The sequence below is a fragment of the Anomaloglossus baeobatrachus genome, chromosome 6, assembly GCF_048569485.1.
Source record: "Anomaloglossus baeobatrachus isolate aAnoBae1 chromosome 6, aAnoBae1.hap1, whole genome shotgun sequence".
NCBI lineage: Eukaryota > Metazoa > Chordata > Amphibia > Anura > Aromobatidae > Anomaloglossus > Anomaloglossus baeobatrachus.
Window position 1 is genome coordinate 447,061,160 of NC_134358.1, and position 21,266 is coordinate 447,082,425.

The 21,266-nt window shown below is 39.8% G+C and overlaps 1 protein-coding gene across 4 annotated transcripts in view; it reads right to left on the bottom strand.

The window, feature by feature from the left end:
- The window catches only part of RBMS3 (RNA binding motif single stranded interacting protein 3), a 963,285-nt gene that overhangs the window by 92,057 nt on the left and 849,962 nt on the right, over nucleotides 1-21,266 (bottom strand). For 3 of the 4 annotated variants that reach the window (XM_075315249.1, XM_075315250.1, XM_075315251.1), the window contains exon 8: nucleotides 4,401-4,450. In XM_075315249.1, coding sequence (XP_075171364.1) covers nucleotides 4,401-4,450 — 50 coding nt within the window. The remainder of the gene's footprint in view (nucleotides 1-4,400; nucleotides 4,451-21,266) is intronic. The other variant, XM_075315252.1, reaches the window with a different exon arrangement.

Here is a 21,266-nt window from a genome sequence, read left to right on the forward strand (position 1 = left end):
TATGGTTGGCTGCATGTGGGCAGAGACCTGAACTGCTCAATCAATAACTTCCAATGGGGTCCAGGGCACATCCGGATCCCGAATTGAATTTTATCTAAAGTCCATTTGAACCCACTGAACCAAACCTCAATGGGTCTGCTCATCTCTACATGTGACCCTTTTGCCATATTGCAGTATAAAATATTTTCTTACGTGTGTTATAGTCCAACTACATACAATATGTTTATACCACAATTGTAGCAAAAAAATGCAATGTAGTCACAAACTGTGAAAGCAGCCTTTGAGGTTTTTAGCAATGTTTTATGACTTTGACTATTCCTAAGGCTAGGCTGTAAATATGAAGTCTCTGACTATCTAGATTCACCTTAAAATGACTGCTGCATTTCTTCCATTTACTTTTATACAGGCTATGGTAGCCAGTTCTGATTGGCTTTACTGTACCATGGGATGTGTTAACTGCAAAGCCAACCTGAAGTCTTCTGATCCTTCTGCGGCTGATGCAATCTCAACTGTGTAAAATGGCATCTGACTTTTAAAGCAATTCACAATTTGCAAATAGCTAAATGTTCAAATTCACTGATTTCAGCAATTTTTTTAAAATTTGAAACAAATTTGATTCACATTGAAAATATTTGTTAATCTCCAGTATTTATAAGCATGCACCTATTTAGACTGTAAAAAAAAGCTTTATCTAATATATAAAGCTGAATGTGTGTATATGTGTGCGTGTGTGTGTGTGTGTGTGTATGTATGTCCAGGATTGGCATCTGCACCGTCGCAGCTACAGCCACAAATTTTTGCACATTCACACTTCTGGACCCCGAGAGCGTCATAGGCTATGTTTCGAGGGGAAAGTTTAACCCTGCGCTTTACAGTTATTCGCCAAAAAACCTGCCTCCATTAAAGCGAATGGAGCTGGGAGCCACAGTGCAGCCAGAACTTCAGAAGAATGCGCAGCCACGCCCTTATATGGAATCTTGGCATGTCACAATGCAGCCAGGGAAAGAGACAGACACAGACAGGGAAAGAGACAGACACAAAGAGACAGACACAGACAAAGAGACAGACTGACGGGGAAAGAGACAGACAGGGAAAGAGAGAGACAGGTTAAGAGACAGACACAGACAGGTAAAGAGACAGACACAGACAAAGAGACAGAGACAGACACAGGGAAACAGATAGACAGGGAAAGAGAGGGAAAGAGACAGACATGGTAAGAGACAGACAGGTAAAGAGACAGACAAAGACACAGACACAGGGAAAGAGACAGAGGGAAAGAGACAGACAGGGAAAGAGACAGACAGAAAAAGTGACAGACAGGGAAAGTGACAGACAGGGAAAGTGAAAGACAGGGAAAGTGACAGAGATAGATAGACAGACAGGGAAAGAGATAGATAGACAGACAGGGAAAGAGATTGAGACAGACGGAGAAGAGACAGACAGACAGACAAAGAGATAGAGAGAGACAGAGAGATATATACAGAGGGGGAGACAGACATCATAATTACATTTATATCTATTTGTTTTGTGGTTTTTGTGTGCAGACGGGGAAAGAGGCAGACGGGGAAAGAGGCAGACGGGTAAAGAGGCAGACGGGTAAAGAGGCAGACGGGGAAAGAGGCAGACAGAGCAGATTACTTGGCCAATTTAGTTAAATCTGTGGGGAATATCTGTGGTGTTGAAATATATGTTGTGAAATGCTTCTATTAGCTTAGTTTTTGCCTTTTAATAATTATATTTCTATCTATTTGTTTTGTGTTTTTCATGTGCAGAATAAATTTTTGTTAATACATTCTATTTTGTTAACAACAGTTATTAACCCGGGCGAAGCCGGGTAGTACAGCTAGTTTATATACAGACCTTGTGATGAGGAATCCTCATGGTGACAACTAAAATTACATGGATTTGCCAGGAACACGACTGTGTATCGCAAATTTGTTAATGCTGGCCTTTTCTAACACTAATTTTGGTGAAAAATGAAAATAAAATATATTTGTTGTATTTTTTTCTTAATTTTTTAAATCTGTGGTTGGTTAGTGATTACCAAAAATTTTGTGTAAAATTGTTTAAAATGTTTGTAAAATTTCATAGTTGAATACCTTTTGCAACTTTAGGTGTTTCTACTAGACACGAGGGAACCTTTGGAAGTTCGGTTTGCCAGATTGATTCAAACCTTAAAAAAGTTCAGTTTTTGACCCCAACTTGATCTGAACCTCAATGGAAGTCACCAAATGGGCAATTCGTAGCTCCACTCACAAGCCATAAGCAGAACACTTCCAGGGGAGGGTGGTTGGAGTTTTTCATTTTTTTGTTTGGGTGTGCACACTACATCTGATCACACTGATTTTACCCCAAGTGTGAGACATTCAAACACTGCAAGTGGCTCGCCCAGGGTTAAGCATTACTCATACCACAGCAGAGCATTGAGTGGTTTGCAATAGTAAGTCACTCAAACTTCAAATTTGAACTTTGTTTTTTGGAAGTCGGTCTCCGAACTTGAAATCCGAACATCGAACCTCAGCTCTGTCAACTTTTTTATAAGTGGGCATAGGTTTGAGAGAGAGGATTTACTTGAATGCACTCCGACAAATTCAACATAATTTATTCCACAAAATTACAACAGAAATGTTCCACATTTCACTACATTCCGCATTCAAGAGAAAACTAATTTAGAATTGATAATCAGTCCCCTAAAACTAGTACAATAAATTACCAGATTGACATTTAAAGGGAATGTGCCACAACTGTATTTTTGTATTAATAATTACTGATTATGGAATCAATTATTTTTAATACACTATTAAATACATTGTTTATATAGGGTTTATTTAATTCCATTTTTACTCAAACACTGGGGGCTGCTATCTTGGATTTGGAGTGTGTTATGACAGTTACATACCTCAAATACGGCAGTCCCTGTGCATAGAGATAATGGTAGACCACCAACCCTATCTTCTGCACTGTGGCTGCTTCCTGCTGGGACCTGGACATGTCAATCAATTAAGTAAGTTGCGGGCACAGCTGGAGGTACTGACCTCAGAGAACATCAATGAACTCAGTGACTCCACTTCAGGTAAAGTCACCTGAGGTTAAGTAACACATGATCATAGGTGGAGAGCCATGGGAACCTCCAGCTGTACCCGAATTTTACCTGAGTGATATCACCGCTGATCGCTGCTCAGTCTCTACCTGAAGTCCGCAACAGGCAGTCATGTACCATGATCGTACGCTGTGCTTTCAGTCAAGTAGAAGAGCTGGAATCATTGTGGGACCTCTTGTGGATTACGTCTGACCTACAGGGGTGTTTTGGGAGTTAATAAAAGTGGTGAAATGTTTTTTTGTCTTTTATTTCAAATAAAGGATTTTTTCGGTGTTTGTGTTTATTTCTTTTAATTTAAAGTTTAGTAATGGGGAGGTCTCCTAGACATCTCCCATTACAAATCTAAAGCATAGTGATAGCTGTGAGTTGCAACTAACCCCTATTGCCATCTCACCATGGCAATCGGAAAGAGCAGGGTAAAGTGCTGGGATTGTCGCATCAAATGGGGGGATTGCACACTGGTTTTTTAAAATTATTTATTTAAATAATCCCCCCCCCAAAAAAAGCTGCACGCGGTTCCTCATTTTTTAATACACAGCCAAGATGGTGCTGTGGCCTGTAGATATATGCTTTATCTGTGCTGGTATCATAATATGGAGGGACCCCACGACAATTTATTATCTATTTATTTATTTTTACTGTATGATAATGACCCGCAGACAGATTCTGTGATTGGAAGCATCAGATATGCTGCCACTTAGGGTGGGGGCGCATCTGACTGCAACAAATCACAGACGCAAGTGGGCAGGGAAAGCAGTGCATATTCTAAAGTGAATCAGTGGCCACAGAAGCACTTACAGCCAGGACGTTGATTCAGTAAGTATAGCCCGTTTGCTTTATTATTTTTTTCTTTATTTTTCCTTTTTTTTGTATTACCCAAGTGGCGGATACAAATCAATACCAAGAATTTCCTGAGCACTAGTGTACCTTTGAACCCGCATTGGTCTGGACTTTTACAGTCCGGTTCTGCCAATCACTAGTAACAACCCGTGCAATCAACTCAGGCAAAGAAATCACACCTTAGATATCTTAATGTTCTAAGTCCAATACAGGAGTGCATTTCCTTTGCTGGCGCCTTTTAATGAATGAATTTGTCCTGTCTTCCTTCCCCCAGACTCTTCATCATGACTGACATACAAAATGCCAGTCTTAATAAATCATTCCAAAACACTTGTGGAAATCACAATGTGTCAAATGAACTGTAAGTGGTGGTGTAAAGTAAATATATTAGTCATATTAAAAAGGAATAATATACCAGCAAATGTTCTTACATGCAAACATTAACATACAGACTACTCACCCATTCTGCATAGCTGCTGTTGGGTCATATGTCAATGCCATTCCAGTCTGCTTTCAAGAGAAAAAAAAATAGAATTAATAATTAGTCTCTAAAAGTAGAACAATAAATTACCAGAGTAATATTTAAGTACAGCTGGTGAAATAAGCATTGAACTTGTCACTAATAATGCAAGTAAACCTACTTCTAAAGGTTATAAAGGGTCTGATCATTAGCTCTCATACATATTCACTGATTCCCCGCCCACCCTCAGCAACGGCATCTGTGACTGGTTTCAGTCAGACTGCTCTCCCACCCTCTGTGACAACGTCTGTGATTGGTTGGTATCACAAATGCTGTCTGTGTCCCTATAATGGTATAAAAATAAATACATTTAAAAAATTATGTGTGGTCCCCATATATTGATACCCAGTGCAGATAAAGGATGGCTAAAGGCTGCAGCTCCCAGCTGTGTGCATTATCTTTGCTGTGTATCAAAATATGAGGGACCCATGTGGCTTTTTTAAAATTATTGAAATAAATAATTGTAAAAAAACGACATGACATGCTGTCCCCCCAATTTTGATCCTCAGCCAAGATAAAGCCGACAATTGGAGGCTGGTACTCCAATTTATTTACCCCCCCAACACCCAAGTCTGACGTAATCCACGCCCCACAATGATCCCAGCACTGCTACAAACTGAAGTCGCAGCATGCAGGCACATTAGAGAACATTTAATCACCAAAGTCCAATATTATTTATACACACTTCGATCAAGCTTAACAACCACCACTTGGCATCGGAGATAACTGACCAAGAAGAAGTGAACCAACACCAAATTACTAGCAAATCTTAAATATTTTATTTTTAGTAAATTCATTCAATAAATATACAAACAAGAGAGCCACCTGGGGGGCACATGGTTCCAGAACTATCCAAATATAATATCCTGTCCATTATTCAACATCAAAGAAAGTGACCATACATCATATCAGTAGGGCATAATATTTCATATCACATGGCATGGGGTGGCGGGACGCATGGCCAGGCAACTCATTTACTAATGTAAGTACTCTTGTCCTTGTGTGATATGTTAATCATTGCATTGTTGTACTATAAAGTGACCGTGTTCTCACAGTTGGGCGGGCTGCTGCATTAACCTATGACTCACTGGGTTGATTGCCAGGTGGTGATAAGGGATGCTTTAATACATATAGCTTATGACAATGGTAATTGATTTGCATTCATTTATACCAGTCTGTGGAGCTGAGAATAAAAACGGGAAGTATTTGCAAATCAATCCCTTAGTATACCATCATACATATGTTATTATTTTACCCCAGTGAGCATCACGATTTAGGGGTAAGGTGCTGGAACGGTGGCAGGGATATACCATTGAATATATACATGCCAGTATTTATACCTTTGAATAGAATACGACCATTGTATGTGTTATATGCTATGATAGGTTAAAATTGACGGTGGGGATTTATGCCACGTTCCAATACCTTTCGTTCCACTTACTTTTTGTCAGTGAGAAATTTATTGACATGTGATATGAAATATTATGCCCTACTGATATGATGTATGGTCACTTTCTTTGATGTTGAATAATGGACAGGATATTATATTTGGATAGTGCTGGAACCATGTGCCCCCCAGGTGTCTCTCTTCTTTGTATATTTATTGAATGAATTTACTAAAAATAAAATATTTAAGATTTGCTAGTAATTTGGTGTTGGTTCACTTCTTCTTGGTCGGTTATCTCCGATGCCAAGTGGTGGTTGTTACATTAGAGAACATAACCGCCAGTTGCGGCTTCAGATAGACCCTGACTGAGCCATAGCTATAAGCGGTGATATCACTGACTTTACCTGTGGTCACAGCTGGAGGTTTCCCACAGTATCCCATCTGTAACCGTAGGCAAGTTCACCTCTTGTGAACTCATTGAACTCAATGCAATCTGCATCATCTGGCAGAAAACAGCATTTTGTTTGCCAAGAGATGCAGATTTGGTGCTGGAATTTATGCATCAATTTCCAGCACCAATACTGCATCTCCTTGCAAAAAACACATCAAAACACGATGCGGTTTGAATGCGATTTAGATGCATTTTTTGAAAGGAGATGCAGATTTGGTGCAGGAATTTAGTGTATAATTACAGCACCAAATCTGCATCTCCTGACGGAAAACCACATAAAAACAGCTGTTATGAAGCTGTTTTGGTACAGTTTTTAGCAAGGTGATGCAAATTTGGTGCAGAAATCTGGTGTAGATATTTCTGCACTTAATATGCACCTCCTGACAGAAAACCGCAACTAAGCTACACTTTTTGCCAGGAGATGCAGATTTGCTGTTGAAATTTATACACCAAATTCCTTCACAAATTCTGGATGATCGGCAAAAAAAGTATCAAAACACGATGCTGTTTTGGTGTGATTTTTTTACCTGGAGATATAGATTTTGTGCAGAAATTTTGGAGTATAAATTCCAGTTCCAAATCTGCATCTCCTAGCAGAAAACCACACAAAAAACACTGTTTTGGCATAATTTCTGTGTGATTTTTCTGCCAGTTTGTGCAAATTTGGTGCAGAAATCTGGTGCAGTCATTTCTGTACCAAATCTGCTTTTTTTGCCAGGAGATGCAGATTTGGTGCTGAAATTGATACACTAAATACCTGCACCAGAGCTGCATCTCCTTTCAAAAAAGGTATCAAAACTGCATCGTGACAATTCTGGTCAGCTGTAAGCTGCTATTGTTAGGCTGGAGGGGCCAATAACCATGGACCTCCGCAGCCTAAATATACCAGCCCCTCAACTGTTGGCTTTATCTTGGCTGAGTATCAAAATTGCAAATGATCTCATGTTGTTTTTTAAAATTATTTATTTAAATAATTAAAAAAAAGCCACATAGGGTGCCTCGTATTTTGATACACAGCTAAGATAACTCAGATTGCTGGGACCTGCAGCCTTTAGCCATATACTATATATGCACTTTATTAATATATGGGGGGCCCTATGTATTTTTTTTTAATTTATTTTAACACTCCATTAGGGGACCCAGACAATCCTCTCCCCTCATCAAACACCTCCCCCTGCTCATTATACAGCATCTTTATCCTAGACAAAGTCCTAATAAGGTAGAAAAAATGCATTAGTGCAAACTAGAACAATTACCAAACAAAGGCCGAATTTTGTCAATCTTGAGGAAAGTGTTTGGGAATTCATATCCGAATGGGCAAGAGCCTTGCCGAATTTGAGATTTGCAAACTTTTTCGAACAAATTCGCTCATCTCTAGTAATGAAACACCATTTTATAAGCCATCAGTAAACCAACTGGTATTGGTTTTCGCAAACGTGGCAGGATTGCTTTCTAATTACTGATTGACATAAGCTGATGTCATCACTTTTCATAGATTTTTGAACCCCTTACTCTTCATTATTCTTACTCTATGTGCTCAATACTTTTCCTTGTGTCATTTCTCAATTTTACACATAACTTAATTTTTGGACATGTATGGTTTGATTTCTTTGCCTGTGTAGATTGGATAGGTTGTTACTGACATCTGGTGAGAGGTTCATGTCCATAGCACCTTTAGAAATATATTTACCGTACTTAGAATATTGGTGGTGTGTTCAAAACTGCATATGTTACGCTGAAAGCCGAAGAAATATTATTAACACAATACATTTTAAATAACATTTATCAACATTCTGTAATATGTAACCTTAAAATGTATTAATAATGGAATTTTGAAGGACAACTCTCTAACATAACATAATACTGAAACAAACTAGCAGTGCCAACATAGCAAGTCAGTTTAACATCCAGGCATATGTTAAATAAAAAGTAAATAAAATTAATAATTTAATTAAAAAAGAATACACTGTGTGAACAGTGGTGTCAAGATAGCATCAGACTGCTGCAAAGATATAAAAAAAACACAATGGGGAGAACAGGAGGGGTGTCATCAAATTGACAGCAAGTTTATAGGGGAGCAATGTTTGCTTTGCTATTTAAAACATTATCTGCTTGTAGATAAGTTTTCATTGTTCCTGAAATCAAATATATGTCTCCCTTTTATCATCATATTTAGATACAAAATTTGATGATAATTATTTTATTCAATTAGTGATCTTTTTGTCATACAGATACTTTATATTAACCTCCTCCCATATATTTATACCATTAATGGGGTTTTCTCCCAAACAACGTTCATTTTATTTAATAGATATAGATTGTGGAATAATAAACATTTCCACAATTGGACATGTTTTAAAAAAAATGTTCCTGTGCTGAGATAATCTTATATATGTGCCGCTGCTATGTACTGTGTAATGGCCGTGTCTGACCGTACAGGGACATAGCCTGATCTTATCATAAAATCTCCTTGGCCAGGAGGAAGCAAAAGAGTATAAGATATTACAGCATGGGATTGCAACTTATCCTTTCTCTGAGGCAAAATATTTTTTTTAAAAAAACAGGCAGGGAAATGTTTTATCTCACAAAAAGAATTCTGTGCTGTAATATCTTTATACTCTCTTTTGCATCCTCCCCTGCTCAGGAGATGTGGTGTGATCAGACCATGCCCCTGTACAGTCAGACACAGCCATTACACAGATCCAAGTAGAGATGGAATCAGGCTGCACTCAGCGACATCCAAATTTTCAAATCCAGATTTTTTCAAGCATTTTCATGCCAAAGGGTACAGGTGGTGGGGGAGGGGGAGGACAAGTCACAATGCCGGACGACGGCAAGCTATTTCACACCTTTGTGCTTCCACGGATCCAGTCAAGCAAAGGAAGCACAAAGGTGCAAAATGGCTTGCCGTCGTCTGGCGTTGTGACTTGTCCTCACCCTCCCCCACCACCTGTACCCTCTGGCATGAAAATGCTTGAATAAATCTGCTATTTGGATGCCGCTGAGTGCCGCCTGATTCCGTCTCTCCTTGGATCTCACACATGGTCTACGCCCTAGGACGTGCACCCGACTTTTCTGCTTTCTAGGAATGAACTTGTAGCAACACTTTGCTTTGGATTAGTGGTGCCAGGTTTCCCTCTCACTCTTGCTACATCTATTACACAGTAGATAGCAGGGGCACATACAGTATATAAGATTATCTCAGCAAAGGAACATTTTTTTTTTAAACACATCCAATTGTGGAAATTACTATTATTCCAAGATCTATTGATTGAAATCAACTTTAAAATCAATATTGTTTGTGGGGAAAACCCCTTTAAATCCAAATTGTGGTGTTCAGAAACATATACAACCAAAATCCAACTGCAATGGCTATGATTGGAGATACAAATTACACTCTTATATGCCACGTTCAATGGTGATGGGATAACGGGATTGTGATGGTTTTATGGCAGTGAAGAATCTGACAAAAGTCTCAAGTTTCTCAGGCAATAATATCTCAACAGTTTAGGGCATGTGACACATACTGGAAAAAAACACGTGTCTGTGAAATAAAATTATTCTTTATGCTCACCTGTCTCCAACACTGCTGTCTTTGGCTCTACTGGCTCTTGCTTCAGGGCCCGCTCATTATGCTCATAAATATTCACTGCACTGCAGACTCAGAAGCAGCAGCGCCAGAGACAGCAGCACCACGAACAGCAGTGGCATAGACAGGTGAGTATAAAGTTTCTGCTCTCCGTGTGCTATCACAGAGAACACACATGTGCACATGGAGGGTCATTGGCACCTTCAACACATCAGTGAAAAACATTTTTTTTTTGTTTTTCAGTGACGTGTGAAAGAGCCCTAAAACTGACCGTCAATAATACATTGGGATAATAAGCATTTTATAGCATTAAGTAACCCATTAAAAAATTGCCACCATATTCCCTCTTTCATCAAAAAATAAAAAACAAAATAAATATGATAACTCTTAAATCATATCAAATGCCAAAACAGAGATCATTATCACATTATTTAAACAGAGCTACAAACTAAATCAGAATTACTGGTTTTTTTTCCATTTCCCTTATTAAAAATAATACATAATAAAAGACGAACTATAAGGCTGTGTCCGCACTTTCCGTTTTCACCTGCTTTTCAGCTGCTTTTAAGGTTTGTTTTGAACTGTAGCGTTCTCATGCCAAAAGGCATGCGTTTTGATTTTCCAGCAAAGTCTATGGAAAATGGTGATTTCTAGTCCGGACTTTGCGTTTCCAAACGCTGCGTTTAATTTGCATAATTTTGGGCAAAAACCATGCGTTCAAAGAAGCAGCATGTCAATTGTTTTTGCCATTTTGGCTGCGTTCTAGACCCATTGAAATCAATGAGTTGTAGTAAATCACTGCCAAAATGTTAAGCAGAGTGCTTGCATTGCATTATTATTGTGATCCACATTTTTATTTAACATAACAAAGGCAGGTCTTTTAGGTCTCTCTCTCTCAGTCGGTCGGTCTGTCTCTGTTGGTCAGTCGGTTGGTCTATCTCTCTCTATGTCTCTATCTCTCTCTCTGTCCATGTCGGTCTCTCCCTCCCACCCCCACTCTCATACTTACCCATCCACGATCACGGGCGTGGCGCTGCACGGCGTTCACACTGTGGCGGCTTCTCCTCTTTTGAAAATGCCGGCCGCTCTTTAATCCATTACGTATTCCCTGCTTCCCCCACCCACAGGCGCCTATGATTGGTTGCAGTCCAACACGCCCCCACGCTGAGTGACAGCTGTCTCACTGCAACCAATCACAGCCACCGGTGGGCATGTCTCTATTGAGCAGTAAAAAAAAAAAATATATAAATGAAAAAAAAAAACAATGTGCGGTCCTCGCCCATTTGGATACCAGCCAGGGTAAAGCCACACGGCTGAAGGCTGGTATTCTCAGGATGGGGAGCTCTACATTATGGGGAGCTCCCCAGCCTAACAATATCAGCCAGCAGCCGCCCGGAATTGCCGCATTCATTAGATGCGACAGTCCCGAGACTGGCTCATCCCGAATTGCCCTGGTGCAGTGGCAAACGGGGTAATAAGGAGTTAATGGTAGCAGCCTATAGCTGCCACTAAGTCCTAGGTTAATCATGGCAGGCGTCTCCCCGAGATACCTTCCATGATGAACCTGTAAGTGGAAGTAAATAAACACACACATCCAAAAAATCATTTATTTGAAATGAAAGACAAAAAAACACCCTCTTCCACCACTTTATTAATCCCTCAAAAACACCTCCAGGTCCGACGTAATCCACGCAAGGTCCCACGACGCTTCCAGCTCTGCTACATCGGAAGCTGACAGGAGCGGCACTAGAACACCGCCGCTCCTTTGAGCTCCATGCAGCAACTGAAGTGAGTAGCGAGATCAGCTGTGCTGTCACTGAGGTTACTCACGGCCACCGCTCTCAGGTGGAGGACTGCAGCTGTGACCGCGAGTAACCTGAGTGAAAGCACAGCTGATCGCGTGGCTCACTGTAGTCACTCAGGGTATTTGCGATCACAGGTGAGTCCTTCACGTGTGACCGCAAATCAAGCCGCGGCACACGCACAGAGCTGCGCGATAAAACTGAAGTCAGGTGAAGTTCATCCGAGTTCATTCGTGGCACTATCCCGCAGCCAGCCATGACAGTGACAGTGCAATCCCACTCGGCTCTGCTGCAAGTCTATGGGGATGCTGCAGAGCCGAGTGGGTGCGTACTGTGAAACATGTGCATTCTCAATGCTTTTCCCACTCTGTCTATGGCAGAGAAAGCATCCAGAATGCATGAATTCTCTCCAGGAATGTCCGCACTTTGCGTTCTGCCGAATGCGTCTCAGAATGCAGCTTTTTCGGCTGCGTTCTGAGACGCACACGCAGTGACTTACACGCTGCGGAATTGAACGGCAAAGTGCGGACACAGCCTAAATGTATCCCAAGATGGTGGCAAAAAATACAGTCCATGCAACATAGGACAGAAAACTCAGTTTGGCAGAAAAAAATGAAAATACTATGAATCTTGGAATGATGGAGCATAAAAAGATATAACAAGGAAACAGTGTAACAGATTTTATGACTCCATGCCAGGAGAAGAGCTAAAAAAATTCACATAAAGTGGATGTATTATTAATTAAGGACTTTTTAACACTCAATAAAGATATATTAGAATTTTAGTTCAAGTTTATTAACTGTATAATGAAAAGTTTTCAACCTTATGTTATGATGATGCTATAACCACCAGTGTAATTGCTCCATAAGCTATGTATAATGACTGGACTGAATTCAGCTATTATATAGATAAAAAATTTAGGCAATCAGAAAAGATTTAATAATTCCCCAAATCAGATATTCCAGCATAGCTTGAGGAAAAAAAGATTGAGAATTTCTCCCTGCATGAAAAATACATATTTTAAGACATGGACTCATGTATTATGCTGCATAGTTAAGGACTGAAAAGCTACCCTGCATTCTTACCTTGTCAAGACTATTAAATTAAATTAGGTCTTGTCTTCCATTTGCTGAAGTAAAACCAAGTCATATATTATTCTGCCTGTCTGATGTTTGCATACTATTAATGTTTCATAATGAATTGATGTTCCAATATTATGTTTAAAAACCTGCTCAGCGGCGCCTGTGATGAAGATGTATATTATCAGCTCTTTATCCATTTTAAAGAATCCAATTAATATTTTAGATGTTTAAGAAAAAGGAATCATTTTCCTGTTTTTTTTGTATACTATGTCAGTAAATTCCAAGTTAAATGCTTTATGTTTTAGGAAATTTGTTCTCCTGCAATTACTGAAGCCTGTTTTGCAAATTCTTCTTTTGTTATGTGGCGTAAATCTGCCTAATTCAATAACATATTATAATGCAGTTGTATTTTAACAAGGGTTATCTCCACACAAGGACATAATGAGTCAAAGTGCCATCAATCAACACTGACCAATTACCATGCATAAAGGTTTTATGAGGGTAAGTCAAGGGTAACTACTACAACCAAACTTAGTAGCAAGGTTCAAATTACAAAAATCTCCTAGGAGACACTAATATAAAACTTAACATTTAATAAAGACTGTATTAAAAAAGAACAGGGTCACTGATAATCGTGATTTCCTAAAAAAGAGAGATACACACATCTAATGTATGATCACAGCCTCACATAAGTCATCGCCAATGTGTATGATCTATGCAATAACACATAGTCTCTGGCTCCGGCTATTCAGGGATCAACACCCATGTGTGTGACACATAAATATTACCCATGTGATAACATGGACACAGAGACCTAAAACCTATTTTTTACAGCTCAAGAAAACACCCTCATCACCAAGGCGTCTTGCTGAAAAAAGGAAAGGTCTCACCAACTTTAGGTGGGCTTCATTCATGCAGTAAACCTGGAATATTAATCCTTATATCTCGAATATGCTTGCTTCCTCGGTTTACTTAAATATTGCAGATAAATAACTTCCGACGCGTTTCATTACATTCCTCAGGGAAGTCAGTAATATTAATGGTACTCCACATTCAAAAGGGCAAACATTCCCAATGGAAACCCAATGCTGAACAAACAAGTCCTCTAGATCCTGGTGCTAGACCACATTAAATGCCCATTTCCGGACGCACACAAACACGTATTCCATATGTATATTCAATTCAAATGTGCCGAAGTTATTTATCTGCAATATTTAAGTAAACCAAGGAAGCAAGCATATTCGAGATATGAGGATTAATATTCCAGGTTTACTGCATGAATGAAGCCCGCCTAAAGTTTCCTTTTTTCAGCAAGACCCCTTGGTGATGAGGGTGTTTTCTTGAGCTGTAAAAAAATAGGTTTTAGGTCTCTGTGTCCATGTTATCACATGGGTAATATTTATGTGTCACACACATGGGTGTTGATCCCTGAATAGCTGGAGCCAGAGACTATGTGTTATTGCATAGATCATACACATTGGCGATGACTTATGTGAGGCTGTGATCATACATTAGATGTGTGTATCTCTCTTTTTTAGAAAATCACGATTATCAGTGACCCTGTTCGTTTTTAATACAGTCTTTATTAAATGTTAAGTTTTGTATTAGTGTCTCCTAGGAGATTTTTGTAATTTGAACCTTGCTGCTAAGTTTTGTTCTCCATTGTTTCAGGGGTTTATAAAGAAATAATATTCTGCTATTATAACAACTACTACAACCTACTGTATTTTTTAATATTCAATATTTTTACATTCGCAAAAGTTTAACAACACGATCAAAGTGATTCAAAGTAAATTAAACTTGCTTTGAATTTCTCAAAAAATTTGAAGCTTCAATTGCCATTTTTCTTCATTATTGCCATTGTTAGGTCCTGAAGAAGGAGCATGATAGTTCCGAAATGTATAGAACTAGAACAATAAAATCTGCTGAATATATAATTTGCTCTTCTGAATCCATCCGGTAGCATGGCATGACAACCAATTCCTTCTCTTCTAGCAAATTTGATTGTGAGGACTCAGTATTTGGCCACTTGTGTGCAGGGTTAACTGATTTGAATTAGGCCAGGTGTATGGTCCTTTGTTTTTTATATCAAGACAAGTTAGTCATATTGTCTTGCCAGGCTGATTGGAGCCCTATTGTCTGTAAATGTGTATTCCCTCAGTCCTTTTGACTACAGAATTCAGAGGAAAATTATGCAGTCTGCAAACAATGAGAGAGCAGCCATGTTCACCAATCCTGTAAGAGAACTGAGTGGTATAAAAGGTCCTTGCTTCTGTCACCAAGGAGAAATTCTACATGACTCCAGCCACCGATCTTTGGTAACAGCTGGGGGAATCATAGAACTGCTTCACTTGGGATGTTCTATATGACCTCAGCTGAGGAGCTATGGTTCCAGTTGAGAGGGATCACAGAACTGCTTCACTTCTGATATTCTGCAAGATTTAAGCCAAGGAGCTATGGTTCCAGTTGAAGGAACATAGAACTGCTTCATTGCTCAATGCTTAGCCCACAAATTTGCTTGGAGAACTCAGATTGGGACTATTCAGTTGCCTGGCTACATATCTTGGTGTGTTCGGTCAGCTTCCAAAGCTTGCCACTATCTCTTCTCAGTGGGTGCCCACCAAAAGCGGGGCACTGCTGGACTGGAAGGGTTGGCCCTTGAAGTACCGAAGTCATGAAGATTCCATTCCCTGACAGGCCAGCAAAAGGGTGAGACTCTGTCACTTATAACATCGTGTGTTCTTGCTGGGAATGTACAATATATTTTTGCATGTTGGTGAACCAATAAAGTTTACCAATGTGTGGTTCCCTCACCCTGTGTTGTCATAGTGTTTTATCAATGGAGAAAAAGAGCGGGTATTCAGTGAGATAAGCCCTGGTCTGTGGGGGTCCTTCTGAAGACAGCCAGGCCTGTAGGCGGGAGCACCCATTTACCTTGTGTCTCCACATTGATCATATCTAACTAATGAAAACACAATATCATTGATTTACATTGTTTCCCAAAGTTATAACATACATTCATTCAGGAATATGTGTTTTAAAATAGTAACTTGAGATCATATTTCAACTAAAAACTCATAGACACTTTCAGATCCCCTAAAAATTTCACACTGAAATAAGAAAAAATGAGTAAAGAAAAGCAAGCAGACAGGTAAAACAGTAAACCAAGTCCATACACATAAACAAAAACAGCTGCTAAAAGTTGTAAATCCCTTTTTACGGTGAGGACAATGTAACATCCTTGCAACAAACAATGTCACAACAATAAAGCTGCTCTATTCCTAGCGACAGCACTGGTAGCAGTGGGGGGTGGTGGCTCTTCAAATGCATGATTGATAGAGTTGACAGAGTTAAGGGGAACCTGTATTGTGAAAAAATGCTATTAACCTGCAGATCTGGGGTTAATCTGCAGGTTAAAAGCATTCTGAGCCTGCTTGGCGCAAGCACTGAGAACAACATTGCCAGCATAAAATTAACTTTCAGTCACTGCTTAGTGTATAGTGAGAGACCGCTGTAAGCCCACCCCCACACTGAGTGACATCTTTCTCTAATGCTGAACCGGGCAGGTCCAGAACATCATCTCATTGCTGTGATGGGCAGGGAAAGGATGGTCTTTGCTATCCGAACATTTACCAATCCTTGGCAAGATCACTGGCTTTTGCGGTAAATGATCTGATATCCGATCCCCATCTGATCCGGCCAAAGATTGTACTATTTTAACATTTTCCAAACTTTGCTGATCAGCATTGCTCATCTTTATTAAGGTCTTGTAAGCTACTCGGTACTGTACTGTTGAACTTCCTATTTTTAGACTTATCATACTTGGTCACTTGTTCTCTCAGTGAGTATGCTGACCTGACTTTTTGGAATTATTCTGTGTTCCGATCACCTCCTTCTTGCTCTACCCTCTGGGTCATGCTATCTCTGGCTTCAGTCTCCCCTGGCTGCAAAGATAACCACGAAATGCAGCCTTGATGGCTAACCAGGCCTTAGGTCTGTTTTAGCCACACACTAGGCCATATTTGATGAGCATGGTCTTTTCCTGGAAGGTTCCAACCAGGTGCTACTCCAGGGGATATCTCAGCACTGTGTCAGCTGACCCCAAGGGTCAAAGATGCAGGTACACGCTCTGATGCAGACAGAATGGCTGGTGCAGACTGGACAGCTAGTTCATGCTGGTCCAGATATGGCAAGTATGACAGGTATGGCAGGTACGGCCGATACAGTGGGCATGACAAGTACAGCAGGTTCAGGCAGTTGCCAAAACACAGATACGGGTTACCAAGCACAGGTAATAGACACTTACTACTAGAGACGCACTTGCAGTGTGTTTCTAGTAGTAGACCACATTGCTCAGACACCTCCCATAGGGAGAGGATGCTTTAGGCACCTAGTGCCTCTCAGGCATAACCGGAGAGGCACTTCCGGGCTAGGGCAATTTAGCTCTTTAAAAGCAGTAAGGCGAATGTCTGCTCCTGGGAGATCTGTGTGGTGTTGGCAGGCCCCATTACAAGCATGAGGGACAGAAGAAGACGCCAATACTGAGCAGCCAGAAGGGTGAGTGTGCCAGCAACCACATCAGAAGGAAGAAGTGTTATAGTGCAGGATGCCAGTATAGAAATTACAGAGATAATTATCTAACTAAGATTCCAGGTTATCCAAGTTTCAAATCCCGGGAAGGACGTTTGTAAGGAATTTGCATGTTCTCCCCATGTGTGTGTGTTGGTTGCCTCTAAAGGCCACGTCACACACAACGAGATCACTAACGAGATCATTGCTGAGTTACAGTTTCTGTGACGCTGCAACAATCTAGACAGCGATCTCGTCATGTGTGACACCTACCAGCGATCAGGTCCCTGTTGTGAGATTGCTTGTCATTGCCGAATGGTCCGGACCATTTTCTTCAAAGGCGATGTCTTGCTGGGCAGGACGCATTGCTGTGTTTGACGCCTACCAACGACCTCCTAACATGGTCCCAACACCTGCCGAGATCGTTAAACAGGTCGCTGATCGTTAGTTACTGCGTCGTTGGTAAGGTCTGACTGTGTGACATCTCACCAGCGACCTCCCAGCGACTTACCAGCAATCCTTATCCGGTTGTATCGTTGTCGGGATTGCTGGTAAGTCGTTGTGTGTGACTGGGCCTTAAGTTCTTTGGTTTCCTCACTCACTACAAAGACATACTGATAGGGAAATTAGATTGTGAGTCCTAAAGGGAACAGTGATGATGATTGATGTCTGTTAAGTATTGTGGAAATGATGCGCTAGTTCCCACAAAAAAAAAACCATTGTCTTAAAGTAAACTGTTGATAGATTGGAGGCATATGGAGAAGGGGTGCTGCTGGAGGAGAGCAGAAGTGCAGAGACCATGAATTGATTCATATTGCTAAACAGAGAACTTGTATCAAAACAACAAAAACATACAAGGAAGCATGTAGAGAGAAAATGCTAGACAAAATATTTCAGTTTGCACTACAATTACTATAGTTGCCAAGTAGTGATTGTGCTTTTATATTGTAATAATAGACATTCTTAAAAATAAGTCAAAATTTAATGTTTGTTCCTTTTTGACAGCAAAAATATTTCAAGCTGTATGCATTATACTGAACGGAAAGCAGGTTCCCCTTAGAAATGTTTTAAGGGATTGGCAAGAAAATCTGCAACCTGATGTGCCTTTCACTAAGAATAATGTCTGCCTTGGGAGATATATAGTAGAAATTAATAGCAGGTACAGATATTTGACATGTCTAGACTTTCCGTTCCCATTCTCTCTAATCTAATAAGATTGTGTTCATGACTACATTACGTGATTCATTTTAGTGAAGACATCTAGGCTGCAGTGACTTTTAAAAACCATCTTATTTGAAACGTCTGTAATATAATTATCAAAAACTCTTTGTATTATGCAAGTTGATGAAAATTACATAACTTTAGTCTTAAAGAGGGTGGCCACTACTTTAACATTGATAGCCTATCCTTGTATAGGCCATCAATGTCTGATCAGCCTAGGTCCAACACCCTGCACCTCGCCGATCAGTTGTTCTCAGTCTCGGTGGCAGCAGCAGGCGGTTGGGAATGCTCAGTTTCGGAGCTGACCCATCAACTGATAGCGGCCATGGCCAGGTACTGCATATCTGCCTACTATTCACATCAATAGGAGGCAGATGTGCAATACCCAGCCACTGCCGCTATTGGAGGACTTGGCAGCTCCAGAATAGACTATTTTAGATGCCTGCTACCACCATCCGGATCGACAACTGCTGATCAGCGGAAGTGCCAGGTGTCAGGCCCTGGCCGATCAGACATTGATGGCCTATCCTAAGGGTAGGCCATCAATGCTAAAGTAGTGGCAAACCTCTTTAAGACTAAAGTTATATAATTTTCCTCATCTTGCATGATACAACGTGTTAATAATGGTATTACAAACTTTCAAATTAGATCGTTTTTAAAGTTTTTAAAAAGACAGGATTATCAATGTTATTGCAGAGACCAACCTCTTCTAATGCTAGATTAGATAGATTTTGGATGCAGATACATATTTCTGTTCACATGCTGTGGCCATGGGACCATACTGGTGATAACCATGGGAGAAATGTGCATGCGACCTATTATGAACGTTAATGTGAAAAAAGCACTTACTAGACTTGTCCATTTTTTAGAAGAGACAATGCTAGATTCAATGGAGGAAATTGACAGGGTAGCCGTCCTTCATCTGCCTGGAAACATTTTGGTGGGGATTCTTAAAGGCATTATCCATTACCAGGACAACATTTCACCCATTCAAAATAAATAAGCTTATACTCACCACTGGTGGTGGCATTGTTCCAGCAATATCAGTGCTCGTTTTCCCAGGGCTCACATGAGGTTGTGATTTCACATGAGCCCTGCACCTAATCACTGTCAGATTCTCTCTGTCCACATTTGGACAAATAATTGATTGAACAGGAAGAGAGCGGAAAGCCGCAACCTTCACTTCCTGTTGATTAATAATTTGTTTAAAGACAGGGAGAGCCAAGCTAGTGATAATTCTGTGCAGGGGTTTGCGTGACATCAGAATCTTACATGAGCCCGGGAACATGAGCGCCAACACTGCTGGAAGCATGCCACCACCAGAGGTGAGTATAAACTTTTTTGTTTTCAATGGGTGAAATATGTGGAATGAGAAGGGATTGTCCTAGTAGTGGACAGTCCATCCCTTTAATCAGAGCAGTGAGTGGATTTCCAATGACAGTGTAACTGTTCTTGCATCTAGGATTCTTTTCGTTGCTAGATTATTTGCCAGAAATTGGTTGGAACAGAATGTCCTAACCATGAGGAAATGGTGGAATGGTGTCGAATGAATAGCTGATTATTAAAAAATGCTTTGAGAGTTGAGGCTGCCTTGGAAAATAGAGGGAAATATGAGAAGTCTCGAATTGTAGAGGTCAGCTTACCCTTTTTCTTTCCACCACTTATGGGCTGGGATGGGTTTGGGCAGGATATTTTTTTAATATTATAAATGTTGTCAGTATTAGAAAATAATAAAGTACTAAAAAAAATCAGTTGCACTAAACTCCTGCAACAATTTCTGATTTAGATGAGTACATGTATGGAGCATCATGTGGACCTAGTCACACAATTTGTGGATATTACTGGTCTAGCAAGTGGATCATTTGTAGTTGTATTGTGTCTTTTCATCATATTCGCGACAACTCGCACAATTTTTACATGATTTTAAAAATTACAGCAAACTGTGTATTTTTTTGATGCAGTTGTGCCCCCAAAAATGCATCAATGTGCACATTTGGAAGCACTTTTTTTTATAAGATAGCAATAATAACAAATAGCTGGAACATTTTAGTGCATTTCAAAAGCATAACATTTTCTTCATTTGATTCAAATTTAATTTATTTTTTTCATAAATCCTTAAGTGCAAAAAAACTGAAGAAAACAGTAATTTGATACATTCATGAAAGCTGCTGCTTGCATTGAGAATAGTAGTAGTTAGTCATTGTCAGGATGTGATATTAAGTAAAAAAATTACACTTTTTAAACTAATTTCAAATACATTTTAAGACAGCGGGGCTTCGTTTGGTGTATTAGCAATTATATATTATGATACTAGAAGATAAAATGGATTTAGTGAGTAATTGCTCTTTCCAAATGTGCATTTTGTTTGTTTTTAATTCAATAATAGGAAGGATTCACGCAATGAACTGCATATAAAGCACTCAGTAAACTTTAGCTGTGTCGTTATATCTCAATTAGTGTTATGAGGAAAGAAAACAAGGAAAATCATACAAGCATCACAAAAAAGTCACAAAAGACCTAGTCAAATATTGAGTATGCACATTTAAATAATTATTTGCTGGGTCTACAGATGTGTTTATTATTACCTTTCCATAAATTTCATAAAAAATTCACAATGCTTTAACTTCCATTCTCTCATTTCCAAATATACATTTTGACAACCATTGTCCAATGGTTTGCCTTCCCCAAACTGATGGTAAGTATGT